At 50.3% G+C, this 20,873-nt stretch overlaps 1 protein-coding gene across 1 annotated transcript in view; it reads right to left on the bottom strand.

The window, feature by feature from the left end:
* VWF (von Willebrand factor) overlaps positions 1-20,873 on the bottom strand; it is a 137,379-nt gene that overhangs the window by 88,425 nt on the left and 28,081 nt on the right. The window contains exons 7-12 of the mRNA XM_043563566.1: positions 13,759-13,975; positions 11,965-12,087; positions 10,971-11,082; positions 10,150-10,196; positions 1,127-1,263; positions 566-704 (exon numbers count right to left, since the gene is read on the bottom strand). Coding sequence (XP_043419501.1) covers positions 566-704; positions 1,127-1,263; positions 10,150-10,196; positions 10,971-11,082; positions 11,965-12,087; positions 13,759-13,975 — 775 coding nt within the window. The remainder of the gene's footprint in view (positions 1-565; positions 705-1,126; positions 1,264-10,149; positions 10,197-10,970; positions 11,083-11,964; positions 12,088-13,758; positions 13,976-20,873) is intronic.

Raw genomic sequence — 20,873 nt, forward strand, 5'->3', positions numbered from 1 at the left:
CATGGTCCATGAAGGTCATGGGAAAGAAATAGGAAGGATCTGACAGCCACTTTGAGGGTGAAGGTGGCAATTACACTGCTCAAAAGGGTGTGGTGCCAACTGGCAAAGTCACTGGACAGGTCAGCTCTTCCCACAGGTCACAGGGTCACCTGGCTTTGCCCCACGATATCCTCTGGTCTGACCCATCACCAGCCACCCCCTAACCTCTCCACGTCAGCCTCTGCTCCTTTCCCACCTCAAAGGAGAGCTCCAACCACCGTGCCCAACCTTCAACTCGCCCCTTTGGCTCAAGCTAAGTGAAAACCTTCTTGGTCCCCTTTCCCCCTCTGCGCCCTTTCCATGCCAGAGAGCAGCTCCCTTGCCTCCAGCCAGCTTCCTCCACCCATCCTCCTCCTCCTCCAGGAAGCCTTCCTTTCTTGAAAGGATGCATGCCGAAGATAGAGGATACCCACCCCTCCGAAGCTAGCTCTCCTCACAGAAGAGGTGGGCAGTGAGCACTGCTGAGGGGCAGGAGCTCTGTAGGTGAGCTGCACCCGCCCCAGGCCTGGAGAAGGAGGGAGCACACCTTGCAGGAGAGGGATCTGGACGTCCTGGCCATCCATGGAGACTCCTCCCCCATGCTTCAGCTTCACAAGGCTGTTGTGCAGTCTGGGCAGGCGGACAGTGACGGAGCGGGTGCAGACAGCATCAGGGTCATCAGCGCACTGCCAAGAGCGGCACACAGAGTGATGTCACCACAACCCCAGCCCAGTGCTCCAGCCCAGGACCCATTTCCTCAGAGAAAGAGCACAGCCCCACACAGCGTCTGGCCTTCTTAAGAGAAGCAGCTCCATTCTGACGGAGCGGTCTCTGTGAGTGGGCCCCTGGAGGTGTGCCAGAACACGGCCCTGAGCCCAGCTCCCCACACCCTTTCCCAGTCCTGCTCCAGTCTTTATAAAGAACTCTTGGGCCTATGGTTCCAAAGCCAGTCTGGGACTTCAATCCTCAGCAGGGAGCCCTGTGCCCTCTAGATTTCCCCTCCTTGCTTCGGTCTCTGGAGCATGTACCCCGGCAGCTCACGAAGGAAACGGGACCACCTTGCCCCAACCCCGGTCACAGCTTCCTGACTCGTGGCAGGCAAGCTCACCTGGACAGTCTCTATGACAACAGAGAAGGTGTGGTCCTGGCAGTCCTGCGCCAGCAGATACTGGCAGACCCCACTGAAGGTGAAGTACCTGTTGTCAAAGCTCTTGAAGTGGGATTGTCCTGTGACGAGACACTCCCCTGGAGGGACACAGAGGAGGGAGGTAAGAGCAGGAGGAGGTGTGGAAGCCCCTCGGAGGTGGCAAAGGTGGAATGCACGTGCAACCCAGGCACCCCAAGTGGAAACTCCAGATGTTCTTTCCCCACACCAGTCTGAAAACGTGTTCCACAGGAGGACTCTAACTCGGGTCCCTCTCCTCAGTCCGTGAGAGGTCACAGTAGGATCTTTGGGTCAATGTCTCACTTTATGGAAGGGAGGACTAAGGGAAGTGACAGCCACATGCAGTCAGTGGTGGAGCCCAGCCCAGAACCCGCAGCTCCTTGCTCTCAGTTCACTGTGACTCCCAGCCCTTCCCTACAGCCGCCCCACAGGATCTGGCTCTGCTGGGGTCAGGTGTTGCTTGGTCCGGGAACAGGCCTTTCTCTGCACTGGTATTGTGGCGGGGGGGGGGGGGGGGGGGGGCACAGGGCACAGCCCCACCCACGAGAGTCCCCTAAGGCAAGCAGGCTAAAAGGCCAGCCCAGATGGGGGACAGAGGAGGGGTGAGGCGGGCATTCTCTGAGCTCAGCAGGGCAGAGACCAAGGTGCCATCCTCACCCCGCAGCTGAGGGGTGGCCCTAAGGTCTCCTCGTGGGCAAGTCCCCTGTTGTGACTTCAGTTGGGGCCAATGGGGGGCCAGGAGGCCATCTGCCCATGATCTCACCACCATCCAAGCCAGCTTCCTAGCTCAGGCTGACACATCTGTGGGTGGGTACGAGGACACCCCTTTGTTGCCCCGCAACTCGGAGCCCTCAGCTCACCCTCCACCTGAACCCCCCTCCATCCTCCCCCAGACCACAATCCAGCCATGCCATTGGCCCAGTGAACCACAGACCAGAGATCACACATCCTGGCAAGTGTCCATGCAAGGGGGAACTCTGCCAATGTCTCCAGTGATTCCCTACAGGCCCCGCCCCAACTCAGGGCAATCCCATCTCCGGGACCCACAATGGACCCATTGAAGCTAAAGTGTGGATCTGGATCTCTTCCCAAATCTCTTTTTATGTATTTCCTCTCATCTGTGCCTTCTACTCTTTAGAAAAATAAATATAGACACCATGGCCATTCCATAAAGTAGGGGGCCCTCCTTCCTACTCAGTCACCCTTGACCTCCAAACAGCAGACATCTGTTCTCCACAGCACTAATCCTGTCTAAACCTGAAGTTCCTCTTACAAGGATCTTATAGCCAGTCCCACCTCGACCCATCCCCAGGGGCTGATGCTGGGCTCAGTCGCATGATCAGTGGGTTCCCAGAGACTGCAGGGAGATCTCTGTTCCCCATCTGCCCAAGACAAGTTCCACAGCAACCCCCCCTCCCCCCGCCACCGCCTCCTGCCTCTCATGCCTGCATTTTCACTGAAGGGTACAGCAGGCACAGCTTTGGTCCAGGTGTGGCCCTGCCTTTGGTATGTGTTGGAAGGCAGGGGTAAGGGAGAGTAGCCTCAGGTTACTGAGTGTCCTCTGACTAGTCCCCAGGGCAGCTGACCCTTCCAAAATGGCATGGGCCAGGAAGCTACACTCAGCCCAGAAGAAATTAGGAGAAAATAGGGAGGCCCAGATCATTATCGGCATCACCCTCTGCAATAACAAGAAATATGTATTTGTTCTTTCTCCCTGATTCCTGACCCAGAGCTCCTAAAGCACTTGGAATATCCTAGGTGACAGCAGCATCTTTTGTTCTAATGAAACCACTCTTGGTGGGCTCCTAGATAGATTCCAGATGGGGGCTAGTCACCAGAAATACCCAGGCATGATCAAAGAGCTGGAATTTTCGGCCCCCACCCTCCAACCTCCAGAGATGGGAGAGAGGCTGGGGATTAATAACTGACCATGCCTGCATAATAAAACTTCCATTAAAATCCCTAGACAACAGGGTTTGGAAAGTTTCTGGGTTGGTGAATGTCTGCACATGCAAAAGGGTGGCACACCCCAATTCCATGGGGACGGAAGTTCCTATGCTCAGGATCCTTCTGGACTTTGCCCTATGCACCTCTTCATCTGGCTGTTGATCTGTACCCTTTATAATAGCCTTTATAATAAATAGTAACAGTAAGTAAAGTGTCGGAGTTTTGTGAACCATTCTAGGAAATTACTGAACCTGAAGAAGGCATTGTGGGAGCCCCCAACTTGTAGCCAAGTCAAACAGAAGCGGGTACCATGAGAACCCAGTACTTGTGATTAGCATCTGAAGTGGGGCAGTCTGGTGGGACTGAGCCCTTAATCTGTTGGGTCTGCACTGATTTCAGGTCTTTGTGTCAGAACTGAATTGCAGGACACTCAGTTGGTATCCAGAAAGTCAAAGAATGGGTTGGCTTGGGGAAAAAGCACACAAATTTGGTGTCAGAAGTGCTGTTAGTAGGAACAGATCATGTCCTCCCACTGCACCGACCCCAAAGAAGGGCAAGAGTGAGGGTCACTGTTCGTGGAAGGCAGAACAGAACAGGCAATAAGGTAGGGGCAAGGGTTATCCCAGCTGATGTATGAAATTCCAAATCCACTGGTGTCACAGGAAAGCCTTTCTCAAATGGCTGTTTCTCAGAACCCACCACCATTCTGCAGAGTGATATGGCACTTTGTGTCAAATGTCTTGACCCTGTGGCAATAAAATGGGTGGGAATTCCTCCCCTGACCTTTCTCTGTTTTCTCAGGAGCGCTCTTATCTAAGTATGAAACTGGACTTGCATTATCTCTAACAAAGCGAAGGAAAAGAGGGGTCAACGAGAGAATGTACAAACATTCAAAAGCAAAACTTCCAGAGCTAGAATCTAATCCTCCGATCTGATTTCCTGCTCTGCCCCCCGCTGGTCTGTGTTCTGAAGTTTCTCAGGAATCCAAAGCCTAAATATTACATTCAGTTCATTGCCTCGGTACAACTGAGGGATGGAGCTGCAAGGCAGGTAAGCTGGGAACACAGATGGGTAGGCTGCCAGGTAGCACTCAGCCCTGGAGGCTGGGACATTTGCCAGAACAATGGGCCACAGGGTGCAATGCTCACCCACTCTGCCCAGAGCAGGACAGCCAGGACATGCCCAGTCAGCTGGTCAGCCAGCAAAAGGCAGCTCCCAGCAAACAGCTGGCCCACCACCAAACAGGCCATGTGGGCAATAGAAGTTTGGTGAATGGATGAAGAACAGGTGATTCTTAACATAGTACCAAAAGTAGAACAGCCAGGAATTTTCTTTTTAAGCTTTATTTATTTTTGAGAGAGAGAGTGTGAGCGGGGAGGAACAGAGAGAGAGGAAGACACAGAATCCGAAGGAGGCTGCAGACTCTGAGCTGCCAGCACAGAGCCTGACACGGGGCTCGAAGCCATGAACTATGAGATCATGACCTGAGTCGAAGTCGGACACTTAACTGACTGAGCCACCCCCGCACCCCTGAACAGCCAGGAATTAAAGCAGACCCACTACATGAGTAAAGATCCTCCCTGATTTAAAAAAAAAAAAAAAAGGAAAAGGAAAAGATATCTCTCATCTGATGGAAACACATTACCTCTTCTAAAATAAACCCTTTTGGGGCGCCTGGGTGGCGCAGTCAGTTAAGCGTCCGACTTCAACCAGGTCACGATCTCGCGGTCCGTGAGTTCGAGCCCCGCGTCAGGCTCTGGGCTGATGGCTCAGAGCCTGGAGCCTTTTTTCGATTCTGTGTCTCCCTCTCTCTCTGCCCCTCCCCCGTTCATGCTCTGTCTCTCTCTGTCCCAAAAAAATAAATAAACATTGAAAAAAAAATATTTAAAAAAATAATAATAAAATAAACCCTTTTGTTTACAGGAAGTGAGCCCTCTAAGGGGCTTCTCTGCTCAGCCCATCTGCTTCCATGCTTTTCCACGCACCCGACAGAAACGCCAGCCCACAGGCCTTTAGCAAAGGAACACAGACTTCCCCCAATGTTAAGTTTTCACCAAAGCCTGCCTCTAAATCACAATAACATAATCTCCAAATGCACAAGATGCATTTCTAAGTGCTCCGTAGGTACCATCTCATTTACTGCTCCCAGGAGGCAGTCCTCATTATCCCCAGTTCATAGATGAGGAAACTAAAGCACAGAGAGAAACTCGCCCACGGCCACAAGGTGGTCAGATGGGGATTTGAGCACGAGCATTCTGTCTGCCTCCAGAGCTCAAAGCACTCACACCACCCAACACCGCCTAATGGCTATGCTCCTGCAGTTTCTCATAAGCCTAATTTTGTGAGAGCTAAGCCCGATATCATTCTGATCCTGGGCACACATGGGCCCATGCCAAGGGCCATAGGTACGACTGAGTCTGGATATGGAGACTGAGTGGAAGGGAGCCCCGGTTTCTAAAGGGGGTGCACTGGCCTGTCCTGACAGTGGCCCGGCGTGACTCCAGAAACCCCAGTATTGGCCGGGGCAGGCCCCAGGAGACTTCGCATGAACTCAGGCATTCAGATCTCCCAGGCAAGCCCAGGCACCTAGGAAAGTTTGCTCTCCCTGGACAGGCATTGGCCCTGATCACTCTCTGTTAGCCAATGAGGAAGTCTGTCTTCCTTCCTGAAAGCTTCAGAACAGACAGCTTGAATCCTAAGGTTGACTTACAAGGCTGTGTTAGAATGCATCAGAAATTATCCAGAACCAAATGAGTAACAAGTTACGTCAAGGCCCTCCCCTGTCTCACGGCCAAGCTCAAGGCAGGCCCAGGCTCTGTCTTACCCTCCTGCCCTGCCGGCCCCAGCCACACCCTGCCTCCCACCACCCTTTCCCGTGCCAGACACCTCTGCATGTGTGCCTGTGTCTCAGTCCTTCTCTGACTCCGCTTAATGAGGCAGTTATGACTGCGAGGATGAAAATGGCTAACATTTATTGAGTGCTTATTGAGTGCTTATTGTGCTTATTGGAAGCTCAAGCAACAGCTTCCATGAGATGAAGCTGCTGTTATCATCCCTGTGTTAGGATGCTGATGAGGAAACTGAGGCTACAAATGATCAGACAGTTTGCTAGAAGTCACCCAGCTAGTAAGTGGTGGGACTGGAATCCCAGCCAGGCTGACTGAGTGCACAGCCCATTCCCTTGGCCCCCTGCAATGCTACCCGTCCATGCGCACAGGATGGGCAAATGAGAAGCCCTCCACTCCCACCTTCCCAGCTGCAAGAAAGAACCTTCCACGCTCTTCCATCAGGAGTCTGAAATTCTAACCAGAGCTTTATGTGTTTGAGGAATAGTCCCTATTAATAGGCATACTCCTTCCTCACTGATCCTAACCAAACATTTATGGATCAATGGGAGCCAAATTAGCAGAATTTCTCTGGGCAGTGTGTTTTGCAGAGGATGGGAAGGGAAGCTTGAGGTTACAGAAAGGGAAGTCTGCAGACTATGGGGAAACCACAGTTATGCCTGGAGCTGCCCTAACTCTTAACCAGAACAGAGGGATGCAATGAGCAGTGAAGGCCTAAGGAGCATTTAACAGAAGTTCCAGCCCCTCTCTATATAGACTGATGCTCTCCTAGGCAACTTCTTCTCCCTCCCACTCCCTATACATATGCGCTGTGCCAGGTAGCCGCTAAGAATCTCCCCCTGCCATGGTCCCACCTCCTATATTCATGTCTTTGTGTGATCCCCTCACCTTGAGTGTAGACTAGACATGTTGACTTGTTTCTAGTAAATATAATACAGCAGAAGTGAAGGATGTCACTTCGGAAATCAGGGTTTTAAAAGACCATGGCTTCTGCCTTGACTGCTCTCCTTCACTCTCTCTGACATCACTCACCCTAGAGGAAGCCAGCTGTCATGTCATGGGGCATCCCCAAGGAGAGGTCCACATAGTGAGAGGCTGAGGCCTGCCAACCATCACGTGACTAAGCTTCAACGTGTCCTCCTCAGTCCCTATAGAGCCTTCAGATAAGACCATAGCCCAAGTCAACAACTTGACTACAGTTTCTTTAGAAACCTTGGGCCAGACTCAGCCACACCCAGATACTTGACATACGGAAACTCTAAGATAATAAATGTTTGTTGTTTGCTAAGTTGGGGTAATTTGTTACACAATAATAAACAACTAGTACACTCTCATCTTATCTCACAGAATCAAAACCCAGCTCTCTATTTCTAAGGCTCACAATGTCAGCTCTTCCAGGGACTGTAAAAAGCCACAGCCTGCTCTTAGCTATACTAGCAAAGCCAAGTATATCCCCTTCCAGAACCTTTCCATCAGAAGCTCTACCAGCAATCGTCACACTGAGGGCATAAGACAGGCCCACTGCCAGCTGAATCATGGCAAGGAATAGAAATATGCCTATGCGCTATAGGTAAAAAAGGAGTGGGAGATGACCAACTAAACTCCAGTACTAGAAAAAGAGGGTCAGAGCTGAGGCTTTGAATATACAGAACGAAAGCTTAGTGATTGTGTTGGCAAAATATCAAACTACCCAGTAGACTCCAGAGTTGGAACTGGTTATCTTCCCATTAAAGCATCAAGAAAATTTCTTTCATCCTCAGCAAAGCTAGCTTCTAAATTTTGAATTGAAGACCAGGGAATTGTATTGTCTGTTCCAGACCAAGCATTCCATCATGTGCACAGTGAGTGTTCCAGTCATTGTTGGATGGGTAGATAGATGGATAGATGTATGGATGGTGGATGGGTGGATGGATGGATGGATGGATGGATGAATGAATGGATGGTTGGATGGATGAATGGACGGACAGATGGTAGATGGACAGATGGATGGATGAATTGTTGGTTAGATGGATATATGGATGATGTTTGCATGCATGGATGGATGAATGGATGGATGGGTAGGTGGGTAGATGGAGGGATGGAGGGATGAATGGATGGTTGATTGGATGGGTGGATGGATGAGTGGATGGGTGGGTGGAAGATGCTCCCTATAGAAAGTGGTAATTAATAATTCTTAATCTGGGGGGCACCTGGGTGGCTCAGGTGATTGAGTGTCCGACTTCAGCTCAGGTCATGATCTCGCAGTTAGTGAGTTCAAGCCCCACGTCAGGCTCTGTGCTGACAGCTCAGAGCCTAGAGCCTGCTTTGGATTCTCCCTCCCTCTCTCTCTGCCCTTCCCCCACTCAAGCTCTGTTCTCTCTGTCTCTCAAAAATGAATAAACATTAAAAAAAATTTTTTTAAAGAATTCTTAATCTGGTAGTCAATCTGACAAAACACAGTTAAGTAAATTCCTAATTCCATCCATTGTGGCTCAACAGATCTTATACAGTGAATGCTTATGATTTAGATATTAAAAGTTTTTTCACAAGTCATTTGCAGCAACCTTTTATCTTTCAAAGGATTCCTTAGGTCTTTCACAGGGTGTGATGATGTTAAATTGGAGCACTGATATCAGTGGCAAGAACAATCTTTTGTCCTTCATGCTTCCTTTAAAAATTGCACAGAAGAGGGGTGCCTGGGTGGCTTAGTCGGTTGAGCATCCAACTTCAGCTCGGGTCATGATCTCGCAGCTTGTGAGCTTGAGCCCCACATCAGGTTCTGTGCTGACAGCTCAGAGCCTGGAGCCTGGTTCAGATTCTGTGTCTCCCTCTCTCCCTGCCCCTTCCCTGCTAGCGCTCTGTCTCCTCTCTCTCTAAAAAATAAACAAACATCAAAAAAAAATTTATTTTAAATTGCACAGGAAATAAACTGGCTGGTTGGCCATCCGTGAGCCAGAGTAGTTGACCTAGCCCTAGTGCCCACTTTCCATCTAGTTTCAGAATATTTCCAGTATAGTGGACATTGAGTAAGTTCCTAAATGACCCTAAAGCCATAGGCCCCAAATATGATCCTAGTATCCAAGCTCAAGCCCCTGGTAGCCCACCAAAGCCAATGTGGCCTCTTGGGGCCTAAGAGAGGGGAGCCTGTTATCTGGCTATTTGTCTTCAGTTTTTTATTCCACTGTACAAACCATGGGAACCCAAAAAGTAGTATCCAGCATACGATCTGAGGCTGAGCTGGTCTTTAACCAAATGTGGGGTCTCTCCAGAGCTCATGAAGGATGGAAAGACCTTCCTGCAAAGGAATAGATTGATGACCAGGAAGGGGAGTAAAGGGAAGGAGAAAAGTAGAAATCAGATAGTTGGAGTATGAGTCCTGTCATTGTCTCTTAGCGGCCGTGTGACACTGAGCAAGTTATATAACCTCTCTGGCTCTGCTTCCTCTTTTGTAAACCTAGAATAAACTGCACCTGCCTCGCAGACTCACATGTAAAACGCCTAGCACAGAGCCTAACACATAGCAAACACCACGTGAGTGAGCACAAAAGGGAAAATTACCAAGTGAAGAGCCAGTGTTATTGGGGAGGGGAGGGGTGAGGCAGAAGGGAGCTTCTAATGGGCAAAGTTTGCAGCAAATAGAATAGAGTTAGGGCCAAACAGAAGACCAAGTAAAGGGCAGAGATTATACAGCAACTTTTCCTGTAAGGAGATTTTCCAGGGAGGGGATGGAGTAGAAGAAATCATTTGGTGATCTGATTTTCCTAGCTCCTGGGCCATTCTAAGATCTTCCTATCAGGCATTCCAGAAACTTCTCACTCTGAGCTTAAAGAATTACTGGGCCCTTCTTCCTCTTAATTTCCAAAGAATTTGCATCATCTTTGTTTAGTCAACTGTGACCTCACAGTCCTTACAGCTCATTCAGCCATAATCCTTTGAGCAAACAGGTGACCAGAAAACAACAATAAAACCTTAGACCAGGTGCATTCTGCCCTTTCAGCTACACAAGATGTCCTTCTGCTGGCCCATGAGTGGGTTAGCACAGCTGGTATCAGAAACCACAGCTGTAGTCAGGGGGCCACAGCTGTGGTGCAGAGGCCACCTCCTCCCTGCCTTGAGATGTGGCCCTCCCTGTCTGGCAAGGATGACACACCTCTCCATTCAGAGGAGGGAGGGAATGAGCAAAAGGTCACCTACCTGGGCATTCTTCATTGCTGCAGACCCACAGGCTATTTCGGCAAATGCTGTTGGGGAGAGCAGCACAGGTCATGGGTAGTTGTGGAAACACAAGGGTACATGAACAGATCAAGAGCTCGTCACAGATACCACAGCCCCCAAAAGGAAGGGATCTAGGAAGAGAAAGGAGCTGGCGTGAGGGGGGATTTTTATGAGGTTAAAGGTGAACAGCACAGGGCTGTGGCCACAGAGGAATCTTGGAGATCATGCCAAGGGGAAGAAGCCCTGATGGAGAGATGGAAGAAGAAAACCTAGGGGACCCAATGTCCCTGAAAATCCACCAGCCACCCAGAAAATTCCTACTCCCCCAACTGCTCCCTACCCCCACACAGCTAGGGGAAGAGAGAACAGGGGGGCTGCTGAAAATGACAACCCAGGACCACGCCAGGCAGCCCATGGGAACTCCTGGGAGACAGCCAAGCAAGGAAACGACAGCAAAGGAAAGAGGCCTGGATGTGGAACAAAGGGTTATGTATTCAAGGAGAAAACTGCCTGTGGCGTGGTGACTGTCATACAGTCCTTCTTCAGAGAGAGCCATTAACTAAAGCATAGTTTGGGGGGAAAGCTAGAGATGATGTTTGCGCTTAAAGCGTCCTTCCCTCCCTGACCCCCTCCTCTAGGCCCATCCATAACACCATCCTTGCTCCTCATCGACTTCTCCACCCTCCCAAACCACCTCATCTCTGCCTCTCCTCCCTCTGCCCAACCAGGTCCCGTCGCACCTGCCACTACCCAGTGCACCCCCTCCCCCGCCCCAGCCCACAGCGCACAGCCCCAGCTACCAGGTGTTGCAGTCCTGCGAGAGGGAGGCTCCCGGAGGGTACCGCTTCCCGGCGTGCACACACGAACACTCAGCGCTTTCCACGCAGCGGCCTTCATCCAGGAGCTGTCCCTCTGTGTTCAAGGGCATCGAGGCAAAGACTCAACTTACCATCATTGCTCATCTCCCAACTACAGAATCCCCACGAATGATCACAGCCGAGGGCTTCTTCCAGGAAGCTCAAAAAACCTGTCCTGCACTGTTGCTCTCCCACGTTTGTGCAACCTGGGAGAGGGGGATTATGAATCTCCTCTCTACTGCTGAAGAAATGGGGGAAATGGCTTTGCTCAAGGTCTACCAGTGAGGGGGTCAGGAGTCTAGGCTGAGGGCTTCTCCCCAGAAGCTCCAAAAACTCGTTGTGTGATGTTGACCTTTCACATTAATGCAATGAAAGAGAGGGCATTATTAATCTCCATTCCACAGGTGAAGAAAGGAGGCAAGAATTTTGTTCAAGGTCTTCCCAGTGGGCAAGTCAGGAGAGTCCAAACACACAGGCCTCACTCTCTGTAATTAAATGGGGTTTTTCACCAAAGCTCAGTCTCTCCTGAGAAAAACTTTCTAGTGCAAAGCTCTCTTTCAGTTGAGCTCACGTGGCAAACCCAGGAGACATTTTAAAAGATCGTTCACTCAGACCGCTTCCCTGACACTTCACTGAGAAAACAAAACCGCAGCTCAGATTGGGTCACATGCTCCCCAAACAAAGTCACTGTTGGAGCCCAGACCATCCTTCTGTTTCCTAGACACACGCGCTTTCATGGATACAGTACAACAGGAAAACATCAATTACAAATAAACGCCAGCTCAATCCTGATCACTCAGTACAAAGACTTTTGAAAAATAAATAAAAGGCTTCTGATTTTAGCAATGGGGAGCAAACACAAGTAGCCTTCATCTGGCTTCCCCAAGCCCAGGGCACTGGCAAGGTCTCGGATTTGTGAATAAAATGAGTTTATTACCAGGGCAGCTGCAGCCGTCCACGCATTGCTCCTGACACACTTCTTTGACGTGCAGGCTCTGGCAAGTTCTGGCGCAAGGGGACACGCATTCCTTATACTCCATGCCAGCAGGACATGCCGGTCCTGAAATGGAAAAGCCAGGGGTCTCCCCAGAGCAGCTCCCTCCCAGAGAGAGCCTCATATGTACTCAGAGCCTTCATGTTCTTCTGCTTCTCCCCTCTGTCTTCAGGGCCCCAGGGGCCTTCTTCACCCCAATGGCACCCAAATGGCCAACATGCCCTCCAAGACCATCCTGCCAACCACCCTCCCCTGAAGGAACATCTTCCATCTTGTAAGGCCTGGCCAAGACTCAACAGGGTCACCTGGGACCACCACCCCTTCCCCTTGGTCATCTGTTTTCCCTGAAGAGCTTGGGATTTTTTTGGTCCCTTTCACCTAAAACCGTCTCAAAGTAATACCAAACTCCTCTAAGCTGAAAATAAATGTCCTCCTGGGGCCAAACAAGAGGTAAATGTGTCCTCCATCACACCCCTCCTCTAAGGGCCCCACTTTCCTCATGAACTTGGCCCCAACCAAAGGCCCCACCCAGCACGGGGTGCACGCCATTCATGCCCACCTTCCCCACGTGGGTGACATTCACTCCACATTTATTTTCCACTGTGCTGCAAGACTGCCTTCGGAGCCTTATCGCCTAAGCATCTGTCCCCTTCCGCTGGACCCAGCTCCTCCTGGGCAGGGCCTGGCTCTCTTTAGTCTCTCGACCTCGTGGCTAACTGAGGCTCAGAGTAGCTGAAGAACTGGAACACACCAACGCTCTTTTCTGGGCTTCACAACACCAAACGATTGTCCCCAACCCCTTCTCCTCCAAGATACGTCAGGCATCTCCCCCTACCCTATCTTCAAAAAACTAAAAACTCAGCCGCTCCACCTCACAGAGGAGAAACCAACTGCTAATTACCCCCTTCTCACACCTCCACGGCAAAGATAAAAGCTCTAATTTATAAACTGAAAAACACACACTGAGAAACATGTGTGTGGTGTAAATATCCGGCTCCCCGCTCTGTCTCTATCAGCCGGGATGACCTGTATGATTATCGCAGACTGTCCATCTGCATGGCTTTTGATCTAGGGAAAGTCTGCAGAGAGAGGAAGCTTTTTACAAGGTAACCAGAGAAGCTCCTACTCAGTTACGATAATGTGGGAATGGTGACAATGACAATGATGAGGGGCCCACTGAGACTGGGAGATCCAAACCCCGGGCATCACCAAGTGAGGTGGGGGGGGGGGGGGAAGGGACAGATAAGCAGTGTGGCCAGAGGAAGGAAGGCTGGGTTAATACAAGAGAAGGATGTAATGACAGCCTGCCAGGCTCTCCAAGATCACCCCGTGGATAGTTGGGACAACGCCCTGTTCCTCGTCAATTCAGACAGACAGGCAGTGAAGATGTGAATTGGGATCAGGATGGCTGAGGGTCCCATGAGGGAAGGAGGATGTTTCTCAAGTCCAGGCAACAGATTTCCCGAGGGAGTCGGGGGGCAGGGGGGTGGGGAGGGGAGGCATGGAACAGAACAGAGGCATGGGAAGGTCTTCCCAGCTGCAGCTTTCAAGGGAGGGGATTCTGCCTGCGGGCCAGCCCTCTGTGACCAGGTGGCCCAGGCACTGGAGGCCCTGCAGGCACCAGCCGTTTGGGGTGTGGCAAAGGCCGAGGATCGTGACACTGTCCCAGGTCTTCCCTAGTGACACTCCAGGACAGACACCACTCATGCCCAGCTGGGAGGGTGGGTGCTGACTTACGGCATGCAGTGTGGTCGGTCCAGCCGTACAAGACCATCCCCTGCTGGGCACAGGCCCGGGCATACTCCAAGAGGGCCACGCATGGGCACCGCAGCCCCTGGGCACACATGCACAGAATCTTTTCACACAGGGCCACAAAAGGCTCGGGGTCCACCAGAGGGTGGCAGCGGGCAAACACCGAGGCACTCTTCAGAAGCTGACACTGCTCCCACAGGCCCTGCAGGAATGAGACACCACTTCAGTGTGGAACAGCACCCCGCAGTCCCGGCTTCCTGAATGCAGCTCCACGAAGAACCACTCTCGCCGGGAAAACCGAGGGAGCTCCTTCATTCCTGACATCTAAGAGGTGCTTATCAACATTTGTCAGATTAAAGGGTCCAGCCATCAGAGGCAAAATCCTGAATCATGCTACAAGAGATGGACAGAGACTCAGGTTATCTCCCAGATTGAGCCCTGAACATGCAGAACCCACAGCACTGACACTCTGAACAGCAGTGACAGGCGGGGTCCTAGGAAAGGAACGAGCAGAGGGAGGGGAGTGAAGGGTGCTGAGCTTGGAGTCGGGCCATCAGGAATGCTGACGAGGGTCTGCTTTGCACTAACCCAGCAGCCCCCTCTCCCCATCTGGGTCTTCCCCACCATACAGGAGGATATGGCACCAGGAGCTGCATAAAGCAGACACTGCTGAGATTTACATTCAGCATATCGGGGTGCAGTACACTTTCCGGGCATTCACCAGGTGATTCCTGGGGCCAGACGGAACCAGCTCCTACCCGCAAAAAACAAGCTAGGATTCTAGAAAATGTCCCTGAGATCCTCTGCCAGGCAAGGGCTGTCCTTGGATTTTGCCACCTTGTTGATACCCTCAACCCAACAACACAGGGCAGGTTCAGAATCGTCATTGACTATTCTAGTAACATGTTAGCACAAACATCCCTATATATTGTACTTGTAAACATCTCTGTGTTCTGTGTCTTAATGATTCTAAATGTACTTTTTTTTTTTTTTTTGCAGTTTAAAACCTCTGAAGTTGGGAGGCACAGCTTTAGAAGCCATTCCCCATGAGCTCCTTCTTTGCTGCAAATAAAATTTTCTTTCTGCGACAAGATAAGATAAAATAAAATAAAATCTCTGAACTTAGTGTGCATCTTACAATCAATAACAACTTCAATTGGCAGCTTTTTTTTTTTTTTTTTGACTTGAGAATGTCTTCTGGACTCTCATCCTACAGAGTTTCATTCAGCCATCTTAATAACCGCTAAGCCATCTGACCTGGTGTAATAAATCCTTTTTATTCAAATTGTCTAGAGTGGCATCTGTCCTCTGTGTCAGAATATTGATCAAAACAAAACCCAAAGAGAATGTACAGAGCACATAAAAGAATTTGTTTTTAATTTGTTCACACTATTTTCAAAGTAAATCAGGCAACTAACTGAGTTGAATAATCACTGGCCCTGATAACAGGCTTCCCCAGTGTGATTTCTCCGCCTCTCACTCCCAGTTACTTTCCTTCTCTTTGTTCCTCAGGTTTTCTTTCTTAGTGATACATGGAACAATGACATGTCCTGGACTTGAGACAATACAGTATGGTCACCATAGGTGCTCCCTGCTGGGGCATCAGCTTTTTCATGCATAGACATGCTCTCAGACTGGAGAATTAGTACATGGACTTAAAACCTTCGGCCAAGGGGTGCCTGGCTGGCTCAGTCGGTAGAGAACGCAACTCTTGATCTCAGGGTCGTGAGTTTGAGCCCTTTGTTGGGCACGGAGCCTACTTAAAAATAAATAAATCAATACTTGAAAAAAAAAACAACCTTCATCTAAAAAGAAAGAACTACAAGAGCATCTCAATGGAAGGCTGAGTCCTGAAGGATAAACCAGAGCAAATCAGTGTTCACAAAATGGACAGTAAAAAAGAGGGAAGAAATGATAGGTTTGAAGAGAAGGAAATCCAATCTGCTCAAACTGTACCAAAGGATGGTCAGAGCAAGCCTGTGTAAATCAAGAGCCAGGCTGGGAGGGGGGTCTTTTGTGGCAACATGGAAAGCCCGGAGGAATAGAAATCTGACCCAACACTGCTCACCATCCACAAGACCCGCCCTGGCAGCTCCAGGGACAAGCTGTGGTCCCAGGGAAAATCCACATCCTGCCCACAGGGGCCCTGAGCTGGGGCCCCCGCACCCCACCGAGCCTGCACAGAGTCTGCCATCAGAACTAGGCAGCAGGGAGGAATGTCACAGCTGCACCTGATCACACCGGCCCGGGTGCAGGAGGGACTCCGAAGGAGGTCCAGGGCCAGCTGGCCCAAGCAGTTGGGTGTGGCTGGTTCCCTCCGCCTGTTAGCAAAGCCGCAGCTGTGAGGGCTGCTGAACTGCGAAGTTACAGCTGCAGACCTGCCTGCCCAGACAATTAGCAGCCCCACGTCTTGGAAGCCAACGGCTGAGAGCAGCACTCCCTCCAGGACTCCACTTTTCTGGCTTCCTTCCCATCAGCTTGGAGACTCCACACCCACTGTGCGGCTGAGAGCGCACTCTGGCTTAAGCCCAGCTCTGCCACTTCCTGGCAGTGGGGACTGAGGCAAACCTCCTTGCCTCGCTGGAGAAGGGTGTCCTTGGGTAACATGGGAATGATACCAACAGGCGCTGCCTCGCAGGTGGTGGGAAGGCACTGCCGTGCCTGGCACTGAGCAAGCAGTCGATGAATGAAGATGGCAGTAGGGTCACCCGTGACCGCTGAGGTCTTGGGCTATGGCATGCCTCCTTCCATTTGCCACCCTGAGCCCTTTACACAGGGGAAACTGAGGTCTCTGAAGACAATGCCAGGAAGAGTCCCTGGACTTGTTATGACTTCACAGCCCCAGATGTGAGTTTTGCCTCTTCCACCTGCTAGCTGTATGACCTTTGGCTATTTGCTTAACCCCTCCTCCTCTACAAAATGGGGATAATAGTAACAGCTCCTATCTGATGAGATGGTAGTGAAGACTGAATGAAATAACCCATGTAAAAGTTTCGCCTAATAAATGGCGCCTCCATATTATCATCATGGATCTCCTGGTCACCAGAGAATCCTGGTCCCTCCTGTCCCTTCTGCCAATAGGCTTATCCTCCAGAATGGTGGGCAACTCACCAGCAGGACAGAAGGATATCTTTGTCCCTTTCCCCCCATCTCCATCTCCCCAGGCTAAACAGGGATGAATGGTTGCCATGACAACATTATCACACTACTATCATCTTGGAGACTCTGAGGTGAACAGAGGGGCTGCTCTCCTTCATCTGCTATTTGAGAGGCTCATACTCCTCCGGAACAAAGTGGGTTTCTTTCAAGTGGGGTGATGGGAGAAGGACCAACTCTTCTTTGCACCAGGCCGGTCTACAACTCTCCTCAGGCTCAGGGGAGGAGGCTGAGGCCTGCATCTAGTTCTTTCCATTCTGCCATGGAAATGCCCCCATGGAAATGCCACAGCGTGCCCCATGAGAAATTTCCCTCAGAAAGTGAGGTTTCTGGACCCTTAAAGGGCAGCCAAGGGTGTCCCAGAGAAGACTGGATGCTCAGGCTCTTGCCTACCTTTCTCCTCACCTACAATTTACAACTAGAGAAAAACCCAAAAAGGCAACTCCACGGGAGTGATAGTGTCATCACCTAGGCTGTAGGACAGGGTCTGGAGCAGCCCACAGGACATCTCGCACAGGCACAGGGACCAGATACCTAGGGTTCTCACCAGCCAAGCACAGTGTCAACCAGAGGAAAGAAGAGACCCAGGAGTCTAGACATCTCCTCCCACTTTGAGAGCGATGTGGGGCAGAGGCTGGCATGACCCATCTCCAGCTGGCCCAAAGATGTCTGTTCCCTGCTCAGAGGAAGAATGGGACCAGTATTTCAGCACATTTCCTGGGAGGTCCCTTGAGATACTAAATGGTTTATAGAAAGCTGCAGCAAGAAGGGTGTTTTCTGACTATTTGCTTGCAGGATGGGAGTGGATTTCTGCAGAAACAGCCACCTCCCTTCTTAGAACAATGCCTTTGCCCTCTGTGTCTGCACCTGAAAATTTGGCTAGGATTTCTTCCTCAACAGAGACAAAAGGGAAAGTTTGTCTTTCCATCTTGCCCTCCAGTCTTCCTTCGGTCAGCCCTGGCCTGAACTTGGCCTAGTAGGTCATGGTAGCATGACCACCGTCTGAGGGCCCCCAGTGCAGCATGGTGCCTCTCCCCCCAGCCTTCCCCACTCCACCACAGGTAGCCCTGCCAGGCCAGGCCAGGTGCCAAGACAGAAAAAAGTCCAAGATGGAGCCGACCTCGTGTCCTCTCAGATCCTGGAGAGAGACGTCGTCAGGTAGGAGGTGACCAAACCTTCACTCAGCAAGCACTGGTCATGTGGTCTCTAGGTCTCTACCATATGCCTAGGTCAGGATACAAGGCAAATCTGACGGTGTCCCACCACAGCCTAAAGGGCAAAGTCCTAGCTCCTTAGAAAGGCAGTAAGGCCAGGCCTTTTAGGATCTGACTCCAGCTCATTCCGCCCCCCCCCCCCACGCCCCTTCTCTCACATCACCCATGTCCCCAGAGCAAACAGTTATTTCAGAGACCGCCTCAGCACTTGCTCCCACAAACTTGCCCTTCATGAGCCTGCAACACCTTCAAAGAACGCAAACCTCCTCGGAGAAAGGCAAGAGAGACAGTCTTTCAGATTTGGAAACTGAGGCATAGAGAGAGTAAAACATTAACTAGGTCAGTGGTTCACAAAGTGTAGTCCAGGAATCTCCTACGGATTCCCAAGATCCTTTCAGGGCTCCATAAGATCAAAAATATTTTTATAATAATACTAAGATGTTATTTGACCTTTATGCTCTCACTCTTTCATGAGTGTCCAGTGGAATTTTCCAGAGGCTACATGGTATGTGATATCACAACAGACTGACTACAGAAGCTGACATGGGAATCCAGCTGATTTCTCTTAAGCCAGATAGGAAAGAGATTTGCAAAACTGTGAAACAATGCCATTTTTCTCTCTCCACATTTTCTGTTGGAATTTATAGTTCTTTTTATTAAAAAGATGGCATCCATGTTAAATATAATGTGTTTATTATTTTTAAGTGAATATGTTTTACATTTCTGTTTTATTGTCTAATATAGTATGTACCAATAGAAAATCCAAATCCATAATCAACAGATAATCCATAGAAAATCTCTTTCCCGGGGTGCCTGGGTGGCTTAGTCAGTTAAGCTCAGGTCATGATCTCGCAGTTCATGAGTTCACGCCCCTCATCGGGCTCTGTGCTGACAGCCCAGAGCCTGAAAACTGCTTCAGATTCTGTGTCTCCCTCTTTCTCTGCCCCTCCCCTGTTCACACTGTCTCTGTCTCTCAAAAATAAATAAACATTAAATACATAAATAAATAGAGAGACAGAAAATCTCTTTCCCATCCTCTATCATTTTTAAGAGTGTCAGCTAAGTAATTTACAAACTGCTGTACGAAGCAGGGCTCAAAGCCTGATTCCATCCCACAGGTCAGTCACCTGTCACCAAACCACCATTTACATGGTTTTCCACACCCTCAATGTGGAAACTGCCACATTGGCGAGCCACACCTCGCCAACTGTTTCCTCACAACCAGGTTAGACAACAGTGTAGTACAGCAGATAAAGCACAGGTTTTAGAAGCATGGTTGGACTGCAGTCCCAACCCTGTCACTTCCATAGTGTGTGTGTGTGTGTGTGTGTGTGTGTGTGTGTGTGTGTGTGTGTAGGAAAATTATGTTGCCCCTCTGCACCTGTTTCCTCACCTATAAAGAAGGCAGGGTATAGCAGAGATTGAAAGTTGCCCAGGATCTGTTCTTCCCTTTTTTCTTAGTCATAGAACCTTCAAATTTCAACTGTCTCCTGGGCACATGCCTGCTGGGAACAAAGATTCTATTTCTTCACCTCCCCAGTTGCCAGGAATGGACATAACTAAGCTTTGCCTACTAGGACATAAGCAGAAGGGTCATGGGCAACATTCCAGGCAACATCCCCAAAAAGAGAGGGTGCTTCTTTCTTAGCTCCTTCTCTCCCCACTGCTAGAATATGGTTGTGATGCTTGAGGCATGAGCTGCCATCTTGGACCATGAACTGGAAGCTTCACGTCAACAACAACAGAGAAACGAGACAGAAGGACCCTGGATCTCAACACCATGGTACCCTGTGCTAGCCCTGGACATTCCACCCAAGTTCTCTACACTGAGAAAGAGCAATAAACTTCTATGTTGTGTAAACCCTTGTTACTTTGGATGTACAGTCACTCACAGAGGAACCTACTCCTAACACAGACAGCAATACCTATCGAAGCCAGTTGCTGCAAAATAAAACTAAACGAGGTTACACAGGAAAGGCAATCAAGGGCTTAGAACTACTATCATCGGTCTGTTGTCCATACTAGCCACACAGTTCGAAAATAGTTATTCTCCTCAGCTCTCTGCTGAACCATTCTGGCAGAGACATACGATGGTCAGCTCTTTTGCACACTTCCAGCATCTCCCTGGCTCCAGTGCCCGGCATCGGCTATTCTATCCTCCTTCATCTCTTGTCTGTGGTGCCAGAGGCTGTCAAGAGATATCTAGCCCAGCTCCATCAGCCCATGACTTCATCCTGCCCGGGTGGGTGCGCAGACCCAATTGTAGCCCAACATAATCACATTTTCAGTTCATTAAAGAAGTCCAGGCCTCTTCTCTGGAGATGCCAAGGCGGTTCGAGGGAGGGAGACAGAAAAGAAGCTCATCTCCCCAGTGGCAGACAGCGGGGAAGAGAAAAAGCAGTGGCAAGAGATCTAAAGCTTAGCTATTGTGTTTGTTCCCAAACAGCTGACGAAGGACAAGGGAGGGGGCATTCCTAGGACTGAAGTGAACAAAGAAAGGAGAAGCTAATAAATAAAGTGCAAGATTGTTCACCCAGGCCCTGATCTTTCCAGCCCTGGGGTGGGTGTCCTGTGGCTGCCCCTGGGGGAGGTATGGGGGCGCATGGTGCCTGAACTGACCCAGAGTAGTGGGTTCAAGAATTCACCCCTGTGGTGGGGCACAGTTTGTCATTGGTCAGCCAGCAAGGATGGATGGGGGGGGGGGGTGGCTGATTCTATTTATATCTTCTG

This window comes from Prionailurus bengalensis, chromosome B4 (genome assembly GCF_016509475.1).
Source record: "Prionailurus bengalensis isolate Pbe53 chromosome B4, Fcat_Pben_1.1_paternal_pri, whole genome shotgun sequence".
Lineage (NCBI taxonomy): Eukaryota > Metazoa > Chordata > Mammalia > Carnivora > Felidae > Prionailurus > Prionailurus bengalensis.